This window comes from Bombyx mori, chromosome 22 (assembly GCF_030269925.1).
Source record: "Bombyx mori chromosome 22, ASM3026992v2".
Lineage (NCBI taxonomy): Eukaryota > Metazoa > Arthropoda > Insecta > Lepidoptera > Bombycidae > Bombyx > Bombyx mori.
The window spans coordinates 99,513-125,068 of NC_085128.1; the positions used below are offsets into that span (position 1 = coordinate 99,513).

The 25,556-nt window shown below is 41.2% G+C and overlaps 1 protein-coding gene across 4 annotated transcripts in view; it reads left to right on the plus strand.

Moving 5' to 3' along the window:
- Nucleotides 1–25,556, plus strand: part of LOC101742732 (protein vestigial) — a 38,275-nt gene that overhangs the window by 7,156 nt on the left and 5,563 nt on the right. For 2 of the 4 annotated variants that reach the window (XM_062674845.1, XM_012690157.4), the window contains exons 2-5: nucleotides 6,418–6,589; nucleotides 11,889–12,042; nucleotides 12,545–12,709; nucleotides 18,117–18,449. In XM_062674845.1, the coding sequence (XP_062530829.1) occupies nucleotides 6,482–6,589; nucleotides 11,889–12,042; nucleotides 12,545–12,709; nucleotides 18,117–18,449 (760 nt within the window). In that variant the 5' untranslated portion in view covers nucleotides 6,418–6,481. Of the gene's footprint in view, nucleotides 1–2,306; nucleotides 2,482–2,908; nucleotides 2,996–6,417; nucleotides 6,590–11,888; nucleotides 12,043–12,544; nucleotides 12,710–18,116; nucleotides 18,450–25,556 lie in introns of those variants that run through there. The other 2 variants (XM_062674846.1, XM_038019088.2) reach the window with 2 other exon arrangements.

Sequence of the window (25,556 nt, forward strand, 5' to 3'; positions counted from 1 at the left end):
ATAGACTAGCTGACCCGGCAGACTTCGTAGTGCCTCAATCGATAAACAAAACTTTTGTATAAAATAAACTTAAAACAAACAAAAGGAATCCGTCCGACGGGACACATAAAAGGAATAACAAAATTGTTATTTTTATTTAATTTCGAGCGTTTTCATATTTATCCCCCTTTTAAACCTTCTCTGGACTTTCACAAATAATTTAAAGCCAAAATTAGCCAAATCAAATCAGCCGTTCTCAAGTTTTAGCGAAACTAACGAACAGCAATTCATTTTTATATATATAGATTTCGGATTTTGATCTATAGCTCCTCCAGCGAACCAGCTTAGTATTTTTATTCGCTTTTTCGTGTGATTTTGATTGCATCGTGTTGTTGAATTGCTTTTCCACAACCACCAGTTTATTATTTAAATAAAACTCATAATCACATTGACTTTATTTATTAGGTAGTAAGCAAAATATGACTCTTATGTAGGTAAATAAAATAAGGAGTTTCAAAAGTGTAATCTTGAACTACATATTTACTTTATTAGTAAAAATTATCAAAATTAACAAATCAAATTTAATCATTCATCTTCAAAATAAATAATACTTTCTGCATTACAATAATGGTGCTCACTGCTTGGTTCCCACAAAGATACGGAAGTTAGAAGTAAGTTATATACCTATATGAGATTTTTAAACTAAAATGCCTAGAAATAAAAGCCGATCATATAATACTCTCTCTGGCAGAGTCCTGAGTATTAGATACTGGTACATTTTCTATCTCAATTTCAGGGTTCATTAGTCATTAAACAAATGTTGTGTAGGACAGCACAAGAGTACCTATAGCACTATAATATGGCTTGTATTTAGTGTACTGTTTTGTAATATTCTATACAAACAAGCAAAGCGTCTCGTTAATACACCATTTACACGTTCATTATGTTTGTTGTTAATACATGTGTTCGATTGTAGCTGTGTTTTGGGTCTGCTTGAGGATTCAGCACAGGAGTGTACATAAAGTCAGTGACAGACAAGAATGCCACTTCCAGCCAAATCGCCTTCTTCAAATCTCAAACAACATCTGCTGTTGCTCAATATGCGCGAATCATGCACAGATCCAGGCAATCGCATAACAATATCATAATATTATATCTTATATCTTTAAACGAGCAATCTGAACTCGGAAACGGCTCCAACGATTTTTATAAAGTTTAGTATACAGGGGATTTCGGAGGCGATAAATCGATGTACCTACGATTTATTTTCAGAAAATGTTGTTTTATTCGTGTTTTTAATAATCAACTTTATCGATAATCAACTTCATGACTCTTTCCGACATCTATTGGCGAATAATAATACTATTTTTCTTAATTGAGAGCAACTAACTGCTTTAAAGATACAATAACACTTAAGCTACTTCAGATGGCGTTGTTAAGCCACCCGAAGCCAATGAGTGTTTGGTTTAAGGTTAGACCAAGAACATGAATTGTTTATTTATATTATTTGTGTCTTTTTAACTCACGTGTTCACTTAAAAATGCCTAAATGATCTTGGAATATTTCATCATTTTATCAATATGTAATTCGTATTTAAATATACTTAATTTCTAAAAAACACAATTTATCAAAAAAAAAACGTACGTCAAGGTACGTCTTGACATACCTTGACTTGACAGTTCAATTACTATACTCCGGTGAGGGACGTTTGAGTGGAGTTTATGTTTACGATCAAGCATACCATAAAATACCAAATAAACGCTCGTTGGAGGTTTCGTCGAGTCGAGTTAAACTCGAGTGAACGACTAAAGATACGGAGGTGAGTTTGCCTACTCATAAAACTGAGTTCTATGGCAGATCTTATAGGTACTGTCAAGGCTGTCAGACTTCGTTCAACTTCCTATTTCCATTCTTTCTGGCAGCTCGAGTCTGTTGGTGTGTTCTAAAATAAACGTCAAAAATCATTATTTATTTTATTTATTATATTTATCACCTTGTTACATCTGTCATCTATTCCCATTTATCTAGTAGGTACTTATGTAGATAGGTTTTTTTATAGTTTTCTGATTGTTTTGAACAAAGAGTTCTTTCCAAATGAATGAAAGTTACATTTTGCAGTAAGGAATAATTTGTGTTTATGTTGTTGTTCTCTATGTTTGTTTATTATATTAAATATATATTGGTTTTATTTATATTTGTTTGTATCTATTTATGTATATATTTTGTACTTTTGAAAGTATTTTTGTTCTTATTTTGATATATCTGAGTGCAATAAAGTGTATTGTATTGTATTGTATTGTATTGTATTGTATTGTATTGTATTGTACTCGTATAATCACAACACTAGTCTGCTCAGTGTACCTACACAACATAGGTATTCTAAGTACTCCTCCCAATGACTCGTGGGGCGGCTTTGCTCTCTGATTGTCATCGAATCATGGCGGCTATATGTTTTCAATAGGCCGAGTCTTCTACATTGTATTTGTATTAAGTTGATAAATGGTAAGAAACTATTTAATTTTCCTGACACAATTTTGACTATATTTTTGGGTAAAGCACTTTCTTACAAGAAATTTCATGGTGTTTATTTTCTTAGCAGCATTTCAAGTGATTCACAATGTTATTATGCGATAATTACGTAAAGGGCTCAGTAGATAAAAGCCACTTACTACTTGGTCAGAGCATTACATGTTCTTTCTACACACTCAACTGTATTGTTACTGCACTAAGGTCTACGTAATCTCTATTTTTTTAATAGTTAAAACACTTTTGGCCATCGTTCATGTATTATTCCTCGGGCGTGACCAGCCCGTCACCATTATTATTCAAACACATTCTTTAGTACATCTTTCCTTATATTGTTTGTAAATTCTTGTCCAACTAACTAAACACTACTAACACACACTAACTAAATCCTGTCCTTTCGAAGGTTCCGAGGTCTTGCTTGGCGAGGGACCAAGTCTGAGAAACGTGTGTATGTACAATACATTGGTATGGCGAAAAGGCCCGCTTCCAGGTTTTTGTTTTAAATTTGGTAACTTTTGCTAAATTTTACAGTTAAAACATTATATCACTCTCTCGTACTTTTTCGACATGCATTTCATTATTTTTTTATTTTATTTCCATTGTTGGCAGACGAGCATACGGCCTACCTCACGCTGAGTGGTTACCGTCGCCTATGGATTTCAGCAATGCCAGGAGTAGAGCCAAGGCGCTGCCTATCGGAAAGTCGCTGCCCACCGTATTTCTCTCGTAATGTAAATGTGATCAGGTCAACGCCCATAGACATAACCCATTGAGTTTCGCGCCGGATCTTCTTAGTGGGTCGCGGTTCCGATTCGGGGGTGGATGAGCGGTGGTGGATTCAATGACTGCAGGTCCAGTGTTAGCGATTCACTCAACTTGAGCCCGCGAGCTCACCTACCGGTCAATGAATTGTTGGAATATTTCCTTATGCTACCAAGGATCAGATAGGGAAAAAATATTATTAGTCATATCTATTATTAACAAGCTGACCCGGCAGACTTCGTAGTGCCTCAATCGATAAATAAAAGACCTAAACTTTTGTATAAAATAAACTTAGAACAAACAAAAGGAATCCGTCCGACGGGAGACACATCTAAGAAAAACAAAATTGTTATTTTTATTTAATTCCGAGCATTTTCATATTTATATACCTTTTAAACCTTCCCTGGACTTCCACAAATAATTCAAGACCAAAATTAGCCAAATCGGTCCAGTCGTTCTCGAGTTTTAGCGAGACTAACGAACAGCAATTCATTTTTATATACCTACTAGCGGACCCGGCCACACGTTGCTGTGGCTGTGGCTTAGGTTTTTGTTTCTAAATAACTCGCGGCTGCCTATGCTAATATCAAAAATTGACAACGTAAGAACAATTGGATTTCACTGTATTGCGTTTACTACGAAATAAATTTCACTTATACTTTAGCCTCAGAAACACGTGGTACTTATGCCATTAAATTGTAGCTTATGTGAAACGTTGGTATTTTTAGCACAGCGCCATCTATGAGATATTAAAGTCACAGTATAACAATTGTCTGTAAAAACTGATTTAAGGCGCCATCTGTTTTAGACTTATGAAACTTACAATTAATAACAAAAATCAACATAAGAAACCATTTTATTGTTAATTAATAAATATTGCGACCATTCATCGAAATAAAAATCATTCTATCTCTCAAGTTGGATCGAACTGCACATGGTGTGCGAATTTTATTATAATCGGTTAAGTGGTTTAGGAGTCCATTGAGGACAAACATTGTGACACGAGATTTATATATATTAAGATATATATAGATAGAAGATAGATTATGAAGATTATTAGTTTGAATTTGTGATAATCTTGGTTATTGGTTGATTCACTTCTAAATTCACTTTTACATTTGCTTTGCACAATGATTCTGTAATTTACTGAATTTTTACAGGTTCTTCTGAATAAACTAATGGGACAGATGTTTTCCATGAATGTTAAAACCTGCACTCTTCCAGTTCATCTATTGTATCAAATCATTTCTTGTAGCCCGGTCTTAAAAGCTTAGTGGATTATACATAGATATGTATGTACGTTTTGCTTGATACACATTTTAGTAAGGTTACCGATTTCGAAACAAGCAGTTCTTATGCGTTATATCTAGAATATTATTCCTATTTTCAAAAAAGGAGACAAAAGTAAAGGTGAAAACTATTGACCAGTTAGTATGTTGTGTTGCATTGCCAAGATATTTGAATCCCTACTTTATAACTATTTGTTCAATCATTTAAAGCTTACTATCTCAACTGGGCAACATGGTTTCGTAAAAATTAGGTCCACCATTAGTAACCTACTGGAATATAAAAATTATCTCTGCAAAATATTTGTTTTGGGAGGTCGATACCATTTACACAAACTTTTCTAAGGCCTTTGACAAGGTTAGCCACAAACTACTCTTTCATAAATTAGCTTCACATGGTATTCATGGCTGCTTGTACCGTTGGGTTTGCTCGTATCTCAGCAATAGGAGCCAACTGGTGGCCTTAAGGGGCTTTGTATCGTCGTCAGTGTCCGTAACATCCGGTGTCCCGCAGGGATCACATTTGTGGCCCCTCTTATTCCTAATATGTATTTATTAATGATCTTTTCTTTTTTTTTTTTATTGCCCTTGTAGGCTGACGAGCATACGGCCCACCTGATGGTGAGTGGTTACCGTCGCCCATGGACTTCAGCAATGCCAGGGGCAGAGCCAAGCCGCTGCCACGTCTGCACTGTCAGTGTCTTCTATACGCTGATGATTTAAAAATCTTTAACCGTATCTCGACAATAGCCGACTGTGAAGCCTTGCAGCAGGATCTGGATACCGTATCGACTTGGTGCATGGAGAATCGTATGTTATTAAATACATATAAATAAATGTTTCATTGTGTCATTTACAAAGAAACGTAACAAAATAATATCTGATTACTCTATCGATGGACAGATACTGAACCGATACTATGAGGCTAGAGATCTTGGAATGATTTTTGACGACAAGCTTTCTTTTCGATCCCATTACCATTCCATTACCACTAGAGCTAACCAGCTTCTGTAGATCGATTAAGGGCATTAAGAGGCCGCAAAGTGCCCTTTATCTGTTTTTTACTATCGTGAGGAGTGTGTTAGAGTATAGAAGTCCGGTATGGTCTCCGTACTACAGAGTCTACAGCGACGATATCGAAAGGGTGCAGAAGAAGTTCCTAAGAATATTCGCCTATCGTCTGCGGCCAGGTCGTTTTGACATAAATTATGAATCCAGACTTGCTCTTTTCCCTGTCCAATCTTTGGAAGCTCGCCGTAGGTATTTTGATTTAATATTTTTGTACAAAATTTTACACTCACATATAAATACCATGGAACTGATGTCGAATATTTCTATCAACAGTCACTTCAGAGCCCGAAATTCGCATTATGTAAACCTCTTTGCGTTACGGACATATAAAAATAATATATCATACTATAACCCTATGGTAAGAATGGTCAGGCATTATAATAATTTGGCTAAATGTCACGGTTACCTTGATATCTTTGAACCTAGACTCAGGGGATTTGTCAAATGTGTGAAGGATATCCTATTTAACTCCTAGTTATCAATATTTATTTTGTAATTTCAATTGTGTTTTCAATAGCCAAAGTTATGCACATTAATATTGATTTGAGTGCACATACTATTTAGATTGCAATCCAGATTAGATCTAGGTACTACTTGTACGATTTAGCTCATATGTACTGTAATGATTGTAATTTGTTTTGTGCATCAATAAATAAAAAATAAAAAAAAGTCTTTCTGTACATGTGTGTGTGTGTGTGTGTGCATATGTATTACGAATAATGACAGTCGTCTGTCAGTAATGTTAAGCGATTGGTTGGCGAGATATATTGAGGACGGTGTGTGTTGTTGTCAGAGTGCGAGGAGGGTGAGGGGCGGCGTCGCGGCGGCATGGGGCTCGCGCGCGGGCCGCCGGCGGGATGGCGGTGAGCTGCCCCGAGGTGATGTACGGCGCCTACTATCCCTACCTGTACGGCCGCGGAGCCGCGCGCTCCTTCCACCACGCGCCGCACTTCCAGTACGATCGGGTAACTATCACCACCTCTACCGCCTCTACCGGCTCTACCGCCTTTACCGCCTTTGAGCACTAAATACTTTACATTATAAATTCCCTCACAACACATTTATACACTCACGCTCTAAGTCTTTCTACGGTAGTTAGGAGCATATTTGGCCTTGTTCATCCAGTTGTAATACGGTTATGTTGTTAATGAAATTTGACAACGAAGGACTGGGACAGTTCAATAAGCTTTGTGTCAAGTTAATAGAGAACAGAGAGTTTCGTGGAGATAAACCGAATATGATTGTGTTGTACATATTTTATATATAATATAATAATTGTTTCTGCTTCCTTTAAGATTAGAAATAGTAGGCCTATGCTTAGGTTAGCTTTCTTTAAGATTTCAGGAAAGAAAATAATTAGAAAACCAGCTTAAGTTAATTCTATTTAGAGGCTATTCACGTCTAGGCTTGAAAGTAAAACTGGACCCGTGTTCTTGGGAGCCGGACAGTTGTGAGGAGCAGTTAGTTTTTATGACGCGAGATCCGGTCGCAGGCCATATATCACAGACGCAAAAACTCACAGCCAGTGTACCGGCTCTAGTACAGGGCTGCACCCTCCTGTGCGCGACCGACGGACACCAGTCCGCCAGTCTAATATATGTATATCAATTATATAATTACCAGTACGTAGTGTACAATTTGATGTATTGTATGTATGTGACTGCTTCGGACGCTGAACTGCACGTGGCGTCAACGACATCGGCAGGCGGATTCAATATACATAATATGTGCTGTAACAACTTCAAATGACGGATCTGAACACACGACTCAGTTTAAATGAACACAAAATTGCTTACTTGAGATTAGAGTGCGGCTCTCATCATCATCAGGCCGCTGCGGCGGTGCCCACAGCGGCCTGTGCTCACAGCGCGCACTCCACTAGTACCTCGTATTCAATGCGCAGGTGGAACCACCCCAGACTCTGATCTGAGAGACAGACCATGAAATAGACCGATACGATTTACCATCGTGTCTCATAGCAACGCGAGAGGGGTCCGTAGAGCTAGCAAGTATTAACTTTACGGAACCCTTCAAAAACTGCGGAACCATCTGGAGATATCGCGCATCGTACAACTAGGACGAGCGATATCTACTAACCATTCTATTTGGAACCATGGCTTCACATAGATATTACTTGTAGTAAAATTAATCGATTCTCATATGCACTTTGGCGACTTACAAAAATATGTAATTTAAAAACTGCATTACAGGCCTATCATGGATATGTCGCCTCAAATATCAGATACTGTATACCCCTCTGGGGAAATTCTAGTCACATAAATAGAGTGTTCATTGCACAAAAGCAATGTGTTCGTGCCATGTGCAATATTCATCCTCTGACTTCTTGTAAACCATTCTTCCAAAAACATAATATTTTAACTGTACCATCCATATATATACAAGAATGTTGTTTGTTTGTTAAAAAGCACCCACAATTATATAAATCGTGTGGCGAGTACTGTCAATTTAATACAAGATACCCTACTAAACTAATGTTACCAAGTATAAATACTCGTTACTACCATACAAACTGTTATCCTATGACTATCAGAATATTTAATAAGATACCAAACAGCATAAGAGATCTTCCACTAACTCAATTTAAAAGAAAATTATATTTATGGCTGATAGATAAGGCTTATTATAGTGTGCAAGAATTTTTAAATGATAAGTGTTGTACATAATAAAATATTAGAATAAGAAGTGATAGAATGTAAAAATAGATAGATTTAGTAAATTTTGTGTTATAATTAATATAAAAATAAATTAAATTTTCGCATGCCTAAACAGGCGAAATATATGAAGCTATGTCCTATATCTTATAAACTATATTTCTGGCGAATAAAGATTTTCTTTCTTTCTTTCTTTCTAATCTACACTGAGTTTCCAAACATATTTTTAACACGCACCGGTTTGCTCTGAAATTATCTACCCTACCATCCTTGGTGTTTCCTGAGAAACAGAAAATAATTATACTTCTTTAAGCTATTAAAAATAAATGTTCTGTGGTAAGTAAATTAGTTGTGCCTCTCTCTGATATTGCTGGTGTCCACAAGCGTCGGGGCGCACACACTCTAAAGCGCGCCGGGTGACCGGATATACGAGTCCATTATGAATCTCTGACGTATCACCTCCGTCACACATCCTATACGGTTCCGGGATTTTAGTGCAGCTTTCAAACAGTCGAGAATCGAATATTTAATACTAAGTAGGAAATAGTTTTGGTCGATAACCCTAAATGAAGTAGAGAGTAGAGATCGATCGGGTCGGGAGGCTGCGGCGGAGTCAACGACACGTCACTCCGCGCGCACATTAACATGCATGTTTCGTGTTCTCTGGTGTTCGTTCGTATCGCTGGATCGTCATACATTGCTGACTTTAATTAGTACTAATTAAACGAATGTAAGTTTAACAGAAGGAAACAAACGCGTATACATCATTACATATTATGTTAACGATAGAATACGCACAGTGGTGTGCGTGCGGCGCTGCGGTGTGCGTTTCCACTGAAGTCTCAAGTTTTTATTAAGGTTATTTTTATTGCTTACAAGGTTGGACGAGCTCACAGCCCACCTGGCATTAACGTAAATGCGCCGCACACCTTGAGATGTAAGTTCTAAGGTCTCAAGTATAGTTACAACGACTGCCCCACCCTTCAAACCGAAACGCATTACTACTTCACGGCAAAAATAGGCGGGGTGGTGGTGCCTACCCGTGCGGACTCACAAGAGGTGTGATAACCACCAGTAATTACGTAAATGATAATTTTGGGGGTTTGATTTTTTCCACGATGTTATTCCTCCACCGTGGAAGTCGATCGTGAACATTAGTCGAGTCCGTATTTCATTAGAAAAATTGGTACCCGCCTGCGGGATTCGAATACCGTTGCATTGCTAGATACGAATGCACGGGACGTGTTATCCTTTAGGCCACGACGACTTCAACGACGACTAGGTATATCTCTCATCGACTCATATCTATTTGGATGTGATGCTGATGCGCTCGGAGCGTCCTTAGCATTCAACACTTGGGTGTAAACTGACATTGATGACCTTATTTATTTCCTAGTCATCCTAAATAAATAGCTTACTGGTGGGGTGGGTACAGGCAGCTATGGTCTGTATCGCAACCTAAGGCTAGCTCGAGCGGGGGTGCAAAGTTTCATGCAATATTTCACCGGCGCCTTAAGCTACTTATATTATTTATCTACAATGTTGCCCATCAAATAAAAAATGTGCATTTAATGCTTTTACACCAAATCTATAAGGTAATGTCGTAATGCTTGGTTGTAAACACAAGAGCGACTTTTAGAATTTAGCTATATTCCAGTACCAAGCGAAGATTCATTGATATGACGTTTCCAGACAGAGTTTCCGTTAATAGCAGTCTAATTAATTTACATTTAAGCCTTCCGCTCCCCTCTCTGCCCCTCCTTCGTCCTATCTCCATCTCGCTCCTTTTTCTGAAGTAAGTTATTTTAACCCTCGTTTACTATCAATCATACCCATCAACATAACAATTCACCCCCACCCCGCCGACTTCCACCCCCGATAAGCAAAAGTTGCTTTAGTGACCGTTACCATGAAAACCGTCGCCACGCTAATAGTGTAGAAGTTGTGCCTTTCTTGTTTTTTAGATTTTAGTATGTAGTCAGAACACCAATGTCGGGCAGTGTTAGCGTCAAGTCGATTATTAGTGGGCGCCGGCACCGCTGGAGACTTTTGGAGGAGCTTCGGAGATCTCGTGACGAAGATTTCAGTAGTTATAATAATAATATATCAATCATAAAATTGTGGTAAACATTTGAATGGACTTAATATACTTAGTCTGGCCATAAATACTGTTACAATTAAAAATAAACAAAATATGACATTTGAATTTGGAATCTGTCATTTTTATATGATTGCTCATTGAGTTTTCTCGTTTTGGCGCCAATACATTGTACAATATTTTGCAAAATTAAAATGGAGTGGGGTGATAAAGAGAACCGAATCGCTGTGATTGCATTACACAAAGTAGGTATGGAGCCAAATGCAATTTTTAAAACTCTCCATACGCTTGGTATTAGAAAAATGTTTGTGTACCGGGCTATTAATAGGTGCAATGAGACCTCCTCTGTTTGTGACAGAAAAAGATCTGGCCGCCCACGTAGTGTTCGTACGAAAATGGTGGTCAAAGCAGTAAGGGAAATAATTCCAAGAAATTCTGTCCGAAAGCAAAAGATTTTATCTCGGGAGATGAAGATAGCACCTAGAACCATGTCGCGTATTTTAAAAGATGACTTAGGACTTGCAGCCTATAAGAGACGTACTGGTCATTTCTTAACTGATAATTTAAAAGAGAATAGGGTGGTAAAATCGAAACACTACTGAAGCGGTACGCAAAGGGAGGTCATAGAAAAATTTTGTTTACGGATGAGAAATTTTTTACAATTGAGCAACATTTTAACAAACAATATGACCGTATTTATGCTCAAAGCTCTAAGGAAGCTTCCCAATTAGCCAACAGAGTGCAACGTGGGCTTCTCAACTTCAGTGATGGTTTTGTGAGGTATTAGCTATGAAGGAGTGACTGAGCCATACTTTGGGAAAAAGGTATCAAAACATCGGCACAAGTGTATCAAGATACCATTCTTGAGTAGGTAGTGAAGCCCCTTAACAACACCATGTTCAATAATCAAGAATGGTCCTTCCAGCAAGACTCGGCGCCAGGTCATAAAGCTCGGTCTACGCAGTCTTGGTTGGAAACGAACGTTTCGGACTTCATCAGAGCTGAAGACTGGCCGTCGTCTAGTCCCGATCTTAATCCGCTGGATTATGATTTATGATCAGTTTTAGAGAGTACGGCTTGCTCTTAAATCCATGATAATTTGGAGTCCCTAAAACAATCCGTACGATTGGCAGTGAAAAATTTCCCATGGAAAGAGTGCGTGCTTCTATTGATAACTGGCCTCAACGTTTAAAGGACTGTATTGCAGCCAATGGAGACCACTTCGAATAAGCTTTTTATACTTTAAATTCTTTTATATTTATGTATTAAACTAACAAGTAATAAATGTTATTTGCAATAGATTTTTTTTATTTTTTTATTGTAACAGTATTTATGGCCAGACTAAGTATAATAAAAGCTAACGACGCCCAATCCGAAAGATTAATGGCGGCTACTTGATTATTTCAATGGTTGTTTCATGTATGTACGTGTGTTCTCGTACGCATTGTATATGTTTGGTGTCGTCTCATGGAGAGGTGTCGTGTGTTGGTACAGTTGAACGTGCAGAGCGGCGGCGTCAATGCGGGCAGCAGCGAGGCGTTCGTGTCGGGGGCGCAGTCCCCGGGCTCTCCGCCGCACGCGCTCCCGGCGCACCGTCTGCGCACCAAGGAGGAGGATCTCTCTGCACACGGCCGAGCCAGCGCTGACGGTAACTGCTCTCTCACGCTCCCTTCAGCCTGCAGTTTGAACACCGAGGGAAGCTTACATTCAAATAAGCTTTTGTTTCGCAAACATTTCGATTGTCACTTTACATCTCACTTTGAGAAGGTGGCACGACACGAAAACCCTCTTATTGAGGCCGCCGGAAATTACATACCCGATCCTGTGGACCGAATGGTAAGCATTCGACGTTGCCCGTCGTTATGGATCCTCCCGATCCATTAACGGTGCTTTTAGGTACCTCAAGCACCGGTCCGGGTCCTCGCTTGCGTGTGAACCCGTCGCTTGCGACGAAGGGCTCGACGAGTAAATTAACCCATAGACACAGCCCACTCAGTTTCTCGCCGGATCTCCTCTGTGAGGTACTGACTGAGGATATTGAGACTCTGAAGGCACGCGCACATCAGCCGCGGCCGTGTGTTCGTCTATCAATGAATATCCACTGAAGGATACAAGGTTGAAGCACGTGTGAGGTAGTTGGTGTTGTCCAGGAGGCGGTTCGTCCGAGTCGGAGGGCGAGTGCGGCGGCGCGGGTCCGCGAGCGCGCGCGCAGTACGTCAGCGCCAACTGCGTCGTGTTCACGCACTACTCCGGGGACGTCGCCGCGGTCGTCGACGAGCACTTCGCCAGGGCGCTCTCGCTCGACAAGACTAAAGGTCAATCAATACGCACTGTCTACTCACACTCACTCACGCCAACACTCACACACCGCCAAACTGCATCATACAGTGTCGTGGAGGTTGTCTGTTCAAATAGATGAGCGGGTACTTCAGAGAACTTTTCAATTAACAAGTAAGATTTGTTGATTTCATATTTATTGCTTGTCATTCATAACATAGGTTCATATTAATTAAAAGTCAGAGAACGGATAAAGCTCTAGTTTCATTTGTTGTTAGAATATAAGGACAGATTACAAGCTGTATTGTATAAATGCTGTATTGAGCACGGAAATATTATTCACGTTTGCTCTGAGTGATCGGAAACATAGAATCGAGACGTGTCGCTGCGTATCAACATTCTCTAGGAACGTAACGAGACAAAGGGCGCGCAGTGTACGCGCAGCGGCCGGCCATGTAGCCCCAACAAATCAATATGCAATTAAAATAGCTAACAAGTTTGTAACGATCGGTAACGGAGCTGGCGCGGCGGGGCAGGGCGCGGCGGGGCGGGGCGCGGTGCGCTCCTAACTCGGCGGTGTACTGCTTGCTGATTCACTTGCGCGCCCTCATTAAGGAAAATAATAGAAAAAACACCTTTAAGGTCGCATACATCGACTGAACTTTATCGTTGACACACACGTTCACACACTCAATCGTAAACACGCACAAATTACGCGGCTAATTAAATAGGTACCTACTTGTTTTTACGATATTCAGGATATTATGTTTATATGTTTATAAATCTATACGCGTCACTTGTGCTGAGTGAATAATTTCTCATCGTTGCGGGTAATGTTCCTCTAGCAGTCCTCAGCCGTAGTTTGTTCGACCGGGTGGGTTCAGTAGAACAGACAGAACAGTTAATGGCACGACCGGCGCGGCGGCGCGGCGCTTACAAAGCGGTGGTGGCGGGCGGCGCACTGCGGCTAGCGGGAGGCTGCTCAGTGCTCACCGTCGCGTCGCTAGATAAATCAGAGGTCGCCGCTCCGGCTTAATTAAACCCCTTGTTTAATTATAAACTAGAAGAGGCTCCCCTAGTGTCGGGTCGACTCCACTACTGCACTCGCCGATCCGCCGCGCACACTTCATTTGCTCGCTTATTGTCGGCCGTCGGCTCCAGGGAGATGAACTAATCGTTTCAGGGAATTCCAATATTCGTTTGATCGTGACGATGCGACCGGTTCGATACTTGAATTTATAAATAACTAAAAAGTAGGGCGAATTATAGATTCGAAGCAGGCTCGGGGCGCGCTCGTTCGATCGCGATTAGATCGGAAAAACTTGGACGATTACTAAAAGGATGGCCGAAAGCAGGCGCGCTGCAAAAACGGTCGAGGCCGCTTTGTGGTCGCCGCCTGTGACGCGCCTCCACACCAGCGCCGCCGCTATTTACATTATCACTCGCTTCATCGCACACTGACCACACTCACGACACTCACGACGCACACTCACGACGCACACACAGACGACAGGGTCGAGACTCGCGATCGTCATCCTCTTCAATATGCGATCATTTATCTTACCTGTACAAAAATAAACTTATATGTGAATCTAACAATGTGTGAATGCGTTTTGAATATGAGCTTTAGAAATATTGAAAACATTATAATTTCATTTGACGCGGAGATGAGTGCGCGGCCCATTTGATATTAAGTGGTACAAGAAGTCGAAATCTCAGTTGTATAACGAAAAAAATGAACAATAATGAATAAAAATCTCAATGAAGTCGTCGTGGTCTAAAGGATAAAACGTCCGGTGCATTCGTATCTAGCGATGCAACGGTGTTCGAATCTCGCTGGCGGGTACCAATTTTTCTAATGAAATACGTACTTAACAAATGTTCACGATTGACTTCCACGGTGAACCTCTTAACGTAGGACATCTAGGTAGGACCTCTTGTGAGTCTGCACGGGTTGGTATCATCACCCTGCCTATTTCTGCCGTGAAGCAGTAACGCGTTTCGGTTTGAAGGGTAGGGCAACCGTTGTGACTATACTGTGACCTTAGAACTCATATCTCAAGGTGGGTGGGGCATACGTTGTAGATGTCTATGGGCTCCAGTCACCATTTAAAACCAGGTGGGCTGTGTGCTCGTCCACCCATATAAGCATATAAGCAATAAAAAAAACCGTGAATATCCGTGTCCTATTCAGGTCAGGGTGGGTCAGCTGGTATACTCGTATGAAATTACATATAAGATTATACTTGATTTCAAATCCCGATACACACTCTGTTGAAGGGCAGACAGTACCCACATCTTTCTCCGATGAAGAGAAAACATTGTTCAATAAAAATAAAACTCCCTTGTCGGCCTACTTACTTCTTACATATCTGAATTTGTAAACAATTTCATATTTTATAAGTGTTGTTGTACATTTTAAGGTATCCAATATCGATTTTTGATGTGAAACATCTATAGCCGCACGTGAAACCGATTTTCGACGACCGAGAAATCGGTTGATACTATATGATGAACTATATGATGGTATATATATACAGTCTATATGCAGTAGTGTGTACGGTGTGGTGACGCGTCGCCATGCGCAATCGACTGTGCGACTCCCTCCCACTCGATCCGGCGTTAAGCCATCTCTCTCGCTACACTGAGCTCGGATACCTATAGTGTATACTCCGTAGTGTATACAGTGTTGTTTACTACAGTACACATAACCTGTGTTTTACTTGAAAACAAATTATTTTTTCGTAATATTTTATTTTATCATTATGACATATTTAGTTCCTATCACAATCTGTTCTTTTCGGCATATTACTTTTACAAAATAATGTCGATGTTTCACATCTGCCAGGCGTCCCGTGACGGCTCACATTTTTTTTTATTGTGTATATTCAATATTAATGCAATAATGTCAGCGATTCAGTTGGAACAAATATTGTTGGTAGGTGCATCATTCATTAGGAAAACAGTTCCTCCTCGAGGATCAAACCCCTTCTTTGATCTGTATGTTTCAATTTATTCCATGATCGTGCGTTCATATTGGTTTGAAGAAAATTAAAATCAAACAGCCACGAGGGCTTTCATAGAGCTTTCGTAACGAGCAGTCTGCATACTTCGTGATAAGTCTAGGGGAAGCCTTAGAACAATCTAGTGGTCGATTTAGTAATATCAGATAAGTCGAAAAATCAGAGGATCTGTAACAGTATGCGGTGATGTGGCGGGAAGGGCGCGCCGAGCCGCTCGACTGCATTCCTGCTTCGGAGCTTAAGAATTTGCTCGCGACCGCCGGTTTTTCTAAAACAGTAATGTCCACCGAATATCGAATACAGGAGAACACGCTGAACTCCACAAACGTTTCGTAGACACAGACACATGCAACATTACAAATATCTATTCATATTCGTTTTAAAAACATAACGTCAACAATTCATGTGGAATATTTAAATAGATTCTATTTAATTAATCTGATGTGAAAATGTCTCACTTTGCATGGCCGAGTAATGTCGAGTAATAAAGTTGACACTGCAGGCTTGCCGCTTAAAGCTTGGCACGTGTTCTTCGCTCGTGCCAGAACCCGCCAAGCTTCTGGTAGTGCGTAGGCTCTAATACGAAATGTTTGCGCAGAAGCTCCTTCCGGTGCGCGCTGCAAGGCAATAAGCAATACTTGTACACCAGGTGTACATAGGTTCAAATATTGTTGGCGTTGGAAACTACCTAGTTTGTAGAGCTGTGGGACATTCGCCGCAGTCAGGAGAGGGCGGGAGAACAAACCACGGCATGACCAATCTCATGCTAGTTTATTTACGTAGTCGACAGCCGAGTAGATGAGTTCCTCCCCCACCCGGCTTGTGTGGGCTCTCAACTCCCACGTACATCACAATGCCGTTCCATATTCTGCTGTATTGCGCATGTCGTAGGGATGAGCACCACGGATGGCTTTAAGCGGCGACGTCATAGTTGTCGTTTGGTCCGCACGCCAGTAACCGTGTCAGTAAGTGAGTAAGAGATGTGGACTGGTCGCCAGATACGCGTTGGGTTGAGCGAAGGGGGCTCTCGCATGGGGCGCGATATTAGCGCGATTTTATTTCACGTGAATTTATTGAGGAAGTCCGCCACTTAGCTCTCGGCAACGAGTCAAAACCTTTCAATAGGCGTTGTACCGCTGATCAGAAATATCAATAGTTCGAATTCAAATTTTCTGTTGGTTCGCTTTAACAATAATGAGTTAGCGGTAGGCAGTAGCTGGCTTGGCTGTGTCAGGGACTTCAAGGGATTTCAAGTGCGAAGGTAACCACCTATCTGGTTCCCATTATATTTAGAGGGTAACACATAATGAAATCCGTCGCGGCTGTTTCTGTTGTGAAGCCAGTAGCGAATCTACTACTAGGCTGAGTAGGCTGAAGCATAGGGCACTAGAATTTAGGGATGGTTGATTTGAGATCATTTTATTTTTAAATCTCACAGAAATTCATATTTATACCTAAGTGCTAGGTCCACCCAACCAATTCAACATGTAACCGGCACCCCTGCAGCCTGCCACACGTGCCTGTTTGTATAATGGGGCCTGCGACTACTCAAATTGGGCAGAAATTGAGGGCGAGCTTATGTTCGCAGAAAGTAAGATTTGCTGAGTAGGAAATAGGAATTCTCGACCCGTCTGGTATTAAGTGGTTACCAGAGCCTAGACATCAGAGAGATCATAGCGTGAATGTGGCCATCCGCCCTGAGACACAAGGGCGAAGTCTTAATTGATTTGCATTACGGCTGTTCTAAGCGGAAAGTGCGACTGCTTCGCAGCAGAGACAGGCAGGGTCATGGTACTTACCCGTGCGAGCTTAATGTATTCCCTACTACAAGTAGCTATCAATGGTGGTCACAATATATTGGTAATATTAAGAGAACGCTGCTCTTTGTATTCCGATAAACCAGCAGTAATTGCAAAAATTTAATTTCGAGGCTTTTATTTTAATACACGATGTTATTGCGGCTGTTGTTTGTGAGCTGTGCTAAGAGCGTATTTCCTTAGACAAAATTGTACACTGGCATAGCCGCATCGCTGGACCCCAGTACACAGGCGTCTTGTCCAGATCACGATTCCCAATTTATAGGCTAGTCCCACAAGTGGGCCCATACGCATCTCCCACACGTATTATTCTTAATCATTCAGTTGTGTAGACGCGGTCCTTAAGTAAATTCTGAGCTCAGTGCACGCAAGGATTACCGTTACTGGTAAACATCAGCGATACTAGAGGTGTGGCCATTTTAAAAACATGTTTAAAGAAAGACATATGGTACATACTTATGTCAAACAAATAAAATAACAAAGCGCTCGACAAACCTTGTTAACAGCTGCTTATTAGTGATAGTAGAATAACAGCAGCGGGGTGTGATGTGACGTGTGATGCTATGTTTGGTTGAGTCGTTGAGACGCGGATGCGTGTGATGCAGACGGCGTCCCGATGGTGTCGCGCAACCTGCCGGCGTCGTTCTTCAACGCGGCGGCGGTGGGCGGCGCGGGCGGCGTGGAGCTGTACGAGTACGACCCGTGGCACCAGCACTACTCCGGCTACGGACACGCGGCGCACCGCCACGCCGCCGAGTACCACGCGGCCGCCCAGGCGCACCACAACATGGCGGCGGCGGCGGGCTACGGGCCGCTGCTGCTGCCCCGCGGCTCTCTGCACGCGCAGTACAAGCCGGTGGAGTGGGGCGCACAGCACCACGCGGCGCACCACCTCGACCCCGCCGCGTGCTCGCCCTACTCTTATCCCGCAGTACCAGGTCAGTATGCACCGCACCTATCGTCCTCAAACAGTTAGGCCTTCCTTCACGTCGGAACACGCGGTACATCATTGCACTGTGTAGTTACTGCCGCATCATGGCTTCCGTCATTGCAGAGAAGTGAACTCTTATAATGCCTATGAGCTAGTTCTATCTTCTATCGCAGTCCCGTTCGATATCTGTGAGGACGATTAAAGAGCATATAAGATTAAAGAGTATAGATAGAAGATGATAAATAACTTCGTTTTCGTGGATTAATGTTATTAAATATTTCCACCGCGCTCGGAATTTCGGCATCGGAATACTTTTCCATCAAACGGCACGACTCCGGTACTATATTAACGTTTGATTATTCATATTTCACTAAAATTATTTGATGCAGAAACAAATCATTTATTTCAGAACTAGTATGTTTGGATAGTTCTGTAAGACGGTAAATTTATAGAACAGGTCTACAATTAACATTCCTATAACTCATTGAATGAAAGCTAATGTAGAAGTCGGGTTGACATCGCATCGTGTAAACGGAGCGCGGTGTGTATTTTAATTTTCAAAGAGATTCCGGCGGCGCGGCGCAGCGCGGATGTTTTAATTGTGATGATTTAAACGTTTTACCGTAGAGCGACAACACAAAGCGCTCCCTCCACTCGCTCCCGCCTGTGTCGTGTCGTGTCGTATCGTGTCGTGTCGTGTCGCGTGTCGTCTAGTGTCAACTTAGAGATGTAGATTGCGATAAGGTAGCAAATGCAACTTCAACAGATCGATACCATTTGAAAGTCTTCCAACTATTGTCAGCGTAGAGCAGGTGTGAGATGTGAATTGTACAGCGAGTTGTTTTGATTTCCAAGCATTAGGCACAGTTCACAGATAAGAGACAGGAGCAGTCGATGGTGCTTGTGGGCGAGGCCGACGAAGACGTCTACCCACCGCCATTATCGGAATCGGTCTCTGTCTAAGAATATACTTAAAACATCTGAATTTAATTTCGGTCCTACTGTTCGCTAGCGTCAAAGTCGTATTTCGTGTAATTTTGTTTGTTGATGTGATTATTTATTTATTTATTCAACTATTCACACTTCATTGCACTTAAGATGAGATAAATTACTAATATTAACAAACAGTGTTATCTCGCTAACAGTGATTTCTTTCCGATAAAAGATAATGTAAAAATAAGCAATACGCAATACGCAATATGCAATATGCAATAGGTATGCAATACACAATATCCAATACGCAATATGAAATACTAATAGCAAGTCATTTATTCCCGAACACAAAATAGTATAGGTACAATTTGGAGGTGCGCGCGACTTGCGTCTCAGTTCTCGGTCAATTAATAAACTAAATACAATATACCTATACTCGTATTAAAATGTGCCCATTTTTCTCTTCGCTTCAATATTATCATTTATTAATTTGCTTAACAGTTAAGATAAACAAATACGTTCATTATAATGACATAATATTTATATGAAATTATAAACTCATTTAAAATGCTATTACTATACATCTACCTATATACCTACATGAAGGAAAATCTTTGTATCCCTTCTTACGAATATTGCGCGAACGGAGGAGTATGAAATTTCCCATATTTATAAAGAATATAGAGGAGTGCAGAATGTTAATATTTTTTAAAATTGTGCCTAAAAATACATTAAATCAAGAAAAAAACATTACCTACACACACTACCATGTATTTGACGCACACACACATGCATACTATTTATTTATTGTCAAACTTTTGTTCTTGACGTCTGTGGTCAAATTGAGAATAGATTAAATATTGTTTGTCTTTGTTAATATTTTTTATAGTGTAGTCTTGGCGAAATTTGTGATTATAGAAGTATTTGAAAATACAATAATAATAGTGTACACACTTACAATTTCAATTAATTATAGTCGAATTTCGACTACTGCGGGGGACCACTAGTAAATATAAATATACTATACATATATCTTTGTAGTTTGTGGCACAGAAACAAATTTTTAACACTCTTTTATAAGCCTCATATGTACATAGTATGTGTGTGTGTGTGTTTGTTTGTTTGTATGTAACGGAATCATTTCACGTCTTTTTCATCAACTTCAGGACGTCCGATTAACTTGAAAATTAGCACACGGATCATAGACCGATGACAATACAATAATTCTATAATTTCGCTCTAATATCCTAACCAGTATCAAGAAGATAAAAAAAAAAGATGAAATTAATTAATTGTTAGTTCGATTTGCTATTTAACCGTGTTTTTTTAGATTTCAATTGTATATTTTATATATTTCTGTTTTTTTACAATGCAGTACAAACAAATATGAAAAAAATGGAGTACTAGTAGGTATGTAGGCGGCGGCGGCGGCGGGTGCCTCCATCGTGCGGCCCGTGGGCCGGTGCCGCCGCGGCACTCTCACGGCTGCCACAAAAACATTGCGTGATTTGTGGATACAGTGTGCATTTAGATTCGCTTCTAAGGATAGGTGTAATTGCGGTGCGGATGGGAAGCGATTATGAGCCGCCCGGTGACGGGTAAAAAGCGCGGCGAGTTGAAAGGCCGCCCTCGCCCCGCGCCCCTCGCCCCGCGCCCCGTGCCCTAATGACGACCATTAAAATTAATTTCCGCGCCGGCGGCCCCGCTCCTCGCAAATTAAATTCTTCGAGTGCGATGCGAGCTCCCGCCTTTGTCTTCCGATCTCTCCCGCGAGCTTGATTGATAACATTAAGAGCTCCTCGCGGGGGAGAGCCTTCGAGACTCACAGTTCACTAGGAGACCTAGTCCGTCTGATGATTGCCTTCGAGCAATATTTGTAATATTTCTAAACCCAAACTGGTTATTGAATTCAGTTGCAGTCGACATGAGTGCGGTCCCAAATATTCCCATTATACGTGTAGTGCGAGTTATTGTAGTACAGCACAAGCCAGGGGCATGTCACATCAAAGGGCGGGTCCGCTGTCCCCGGCGCATTCCTCGGGCCCCGGAGGGGACCGGAGGGACAAATTGCTTTATTGACAAATACCAGTGGGTCCGCCATAACGTGGTGACGTCACGGCACGACCCTCGCACTGTCCACGTACTACACACGCCAACGATCCTACGCACACTTGCGTGTGTAGGTACCTACTGAGTTTAGGTACACTTCACGATGGTTCACTATCCGTCTGAGCGTTGTTTACCGGAGCAGAAAGATTACTCTTTTTGTAAACATATTTGTTATATTAAAAAACAACAAATTAAATAAATTAAATAATTTTAGTATACTTGGTGACCGTCTTCTAAGGAAGGCGTCAGTTGTCATGGGTGCGTCAGATGCAAGATGGGTTCCAAAAATGTTCACGCCACTTCAACAACGCCACCGTGTCGAGTGTTCTTGTCAGTTTTTGAAGCTCTGTGGAGAGATAATGGAAGAAGTTATGGACCAGATCGTTACTGGAGATGAAACCTGGGTTCACCACTATGAACCTGAGTCGATGCAGTGGCATAAAAAAGGCACACCTTCACCAAAGAAGTTCAAAGTGGCACAATCAGCCGGAAAGATCCAGGCAACTGTCTTTTGGGATATAAAAGGAATTTTACTGATTGATTATAAAGAACGTGTTGTTACTATAACGGGACAGTACTACGCTTCTTTACTGGAAAGATTGAAAGAAGCCATCAAGGAAAAAAGAAAAGGAAAACTGTCAAAAGGTTGTGCTTCTTTTGCACGACAACGCACCTGTTCACACGGCCCGTGTTGCGACGGCTGCCATTCACCGTTGTGGATTCGAATTATTGAATCGCCTCCTAAAGTCAGTACCATCTACAGTCCAGACTTGGTTCCTAGTGACTATTATTTATTTCCAAAAATTAAGAAAGACCTGCGTGGGAAGAAATTTGACGACAATGAAGAAGTCGAATCGGCAATTTCGGCCTATTGTGATACAAAAGACAAATATATATTTTTTTACGGTATAAACAAATTATTTGCGAGATCCAAAAAATGAATTGGATTTAAGGGAAAATATACTGAGAAGAAATAATAGTTTGGAGTTTAATCTCAACTTCCTTCCCTCTTATTCTACGAACTTTTTGACCTCCCCTCGTACGAGAAGAAAAGGTTTAAGGTTTAGTTTAGTCAATTAAAAAAGTAGGCGACTTACACGTGAGATAATTAGTTTCATTTTTATGCTTCATTGTGTTTCCTTTGTTAGTAACAATCGCGATTTTGCAGTAAATTTATTTCAGCACATTTTACCGACTTACATTTTGTAAACATTCCCATTTTGTTAGTTCGGAGCGCGCGGCCATTCACAACGAGCGAATGCGTTGATACCTACGTTAAATAGAGTTTTGGCCTACCTCATGGCCTACCTGGTGTTAAGTGATCACCGGGGCCCCTAGGCGTTAAAACATGGATATGACGCCCGTCGTTAGTAACAGGGTCGTAATGTGCGCCAGCGAGGTTGCAATTGTCCCTCCCACCAGCTTAACTCTGCGCGCAATAACATTTACACGTAACTGTTTTTTGGTTCACATTTTACCACTTGACTCCTTCGTCGCAGAATTCATCTGCGAACATATTTTGTTAAGCATGTACATATTTCATTAGGCAAAATGTCCTGACCCGACCATCGTCCTTCCGTCCACTTCGACGAGTGAACTAACGCACAGACCTACTGAGTTTCTCGGATCTTCTCACTGCGTCGCGAATCAGATCCGGTGGTAGACTCTGCGAAGTACCTACTGCATTTGCTAGGGCTAGTGGTTAGCAAATTCTTTGAGGTTGAGCCCGTGAGATCACTCACCGGTCCGCGCGTCGCTGAAATACTTGTACTTTGAGCTGGTACTTGTCCGCGGGAACTTTGCTGGTGTCCTCGCTCGACACGAGCTCTCTGCTGAGCACAAGTACGCCGAAGTTCTCATACAAACAATATCTTCAAATTTGAGGAATCCAAATTGATTACAAATACTAAATTTAAATAGGTAGGTACATTTAAAATCACACCTCGGGTAAATTTTAAATTACCTAGTCAGGTCATAAATTCTGTCACATGTTTAATGTAAAATAATTGAAACAAGTTTATTCATTATGTAACCATTCATATACCAAAATGAACTTAACAAAACATAGATTCTTATGACACTAAAGTTTATTCAAAATGACCTCCGTGATTTTGAATACAGGCCTTCAATCTGCGCGGCCAGTCGTCTATCGCAGCACGAACGAGGTCCATGTCAATATCGGCGGCTGCCTTAATCAAGGATGTCTTGAGTGACTCCAAATTGGGATGAGGCTTTGAGCACGCCTTTTCCTCCAAGTGTTGCCATATCTTGTAATCTAACGGATTCAAATCTGGACTGGAGGAGGGCCAGTCTTCGTGCCGGATGAAGTCGATTTCACGCGCCGCTAGCCAGTCTTCTGTGCTCTTCGCTCTATGAGCTGGCGCCGAATCTTGTTGGAATACCCAGTGCCTGTTATTGATGAAAATGCCATGGTATGAGAAACAGGTTCCACAAGGTTCGTCAGGACTGTATTTTGATACACTACTGCATTCGTTTTTACACCTTTCTCACAAAAATGTACCTCTGTTAAGCCCCAATAAGAAACTCCCAACCATACCATGAGCGAGGATGGAAAATGACCTCGTTGGACACGCGGAATACGGTTACTCGCTTCTTCACTACTGTGTGCGTACATCTTATCATTTTGTTTGTTGTAGCTCTCTTCTATGGTAAAATTTTTTTCATCCGAAAAAAGAATTTCCCGATTTTTTTTCCCGCGTACCGCTTCAACAAAGCGCGGCATCTCTTCAGTCTCAGGTCCATTAGACGAGCATTCAAACGATGTCCATATTTTTTTCCATATGCCCGAAGCCCTAAGTCTTCGTTTAACACCCTTTTCACCGTGGTTCTGCTTAACCCCATCTGAAGGGCCAACAGTTTCTGCTTACGTTTGGGATTTCTTTGAATTCGCGCCTTCACAGCTTTTATCACTGCTGGAGTCCTAACAGACCGAGGGCGACCACTTCCTTGACCTGTCATCTACACTAGAGTCTTCATTGTATCGTTTGATGGTACGATAAACGAATCTTTTGGTTATATTCAAATTTTTCAGTATGTTCAAAATCTGAATTGGCGCGTAACCGCAACGATGCAACGCAATAACTGCAACACGGTCTTCTTTAAGCGTCCACTCCATATTTACAAATGAGTAAAATTCTAAAAGTATACATTTTTATTTTCATGAACAATTCGAAATTCGAATTCAATAAACTTTTTTGTGGCCAGCATTCTAAAAGAAAAGTTTTTACTGTGTGACAATACTTATGACCTGACTAGGTATATATCCTCGATGTGTATTATATTTTCCAAAGATAGTCATAGTTTACGACAACTTTATCTTTCCATATACTCTAAATATTTTATTTGATACCAATGCTACAATATCTTTTGCAAAAATGCTCGAGAAAGTGTGCTATAAAGACATCGATAGAGCATCGCGACAGATCAATTAAACCTTCTGAAATCAAAAGAGTAACACGCGGCTCAGTTCGGGACACTCCTTTCTTGATCAGTAACTAACTAGGGGAGTACTGTAATCTCTAAAGTTTGTCTTTTCAAACAAACAAAACAAATAAAGCATGGCCTCTTGTCTAATTTGCTGCTCGGTGCGTTATCGGGTCCCGATTACCAGGCTGTCAGCGCAACAAGGCGGTGGGCAGACACCTTGTGATGGCCGGCGAGGGGCGGGCCCGTGCTCGTCCAATCACAGTGCGCTGACCAGTGCCCCCCTCGGTCCCTGCCCCTCGCCCCGATCGATACCTTCGTGCGTCCGTCGCGCCGGTCAGAGCTACCTCTCCTTCAATGCTCCGCGCCGAGTACACGGCGCCCGCGACCAGCTAACATCGCTCTGCTATGGTCGCACAACTATTGTTTAACTATGTACCTGTAGCTATATAAAAATATGAAACACATTTGGACCGAAAGCAGATAAAGACGACTATATATCTACAATTCTAATTGAACACTTCAAATTGTAATTAGTTCTCATATTTTTTATGAAGGATCGTTTTACAAGAACAATTCTTAAATAACATACTAAACTGTTTGTATATCCACTCAACCCCATAAGTTT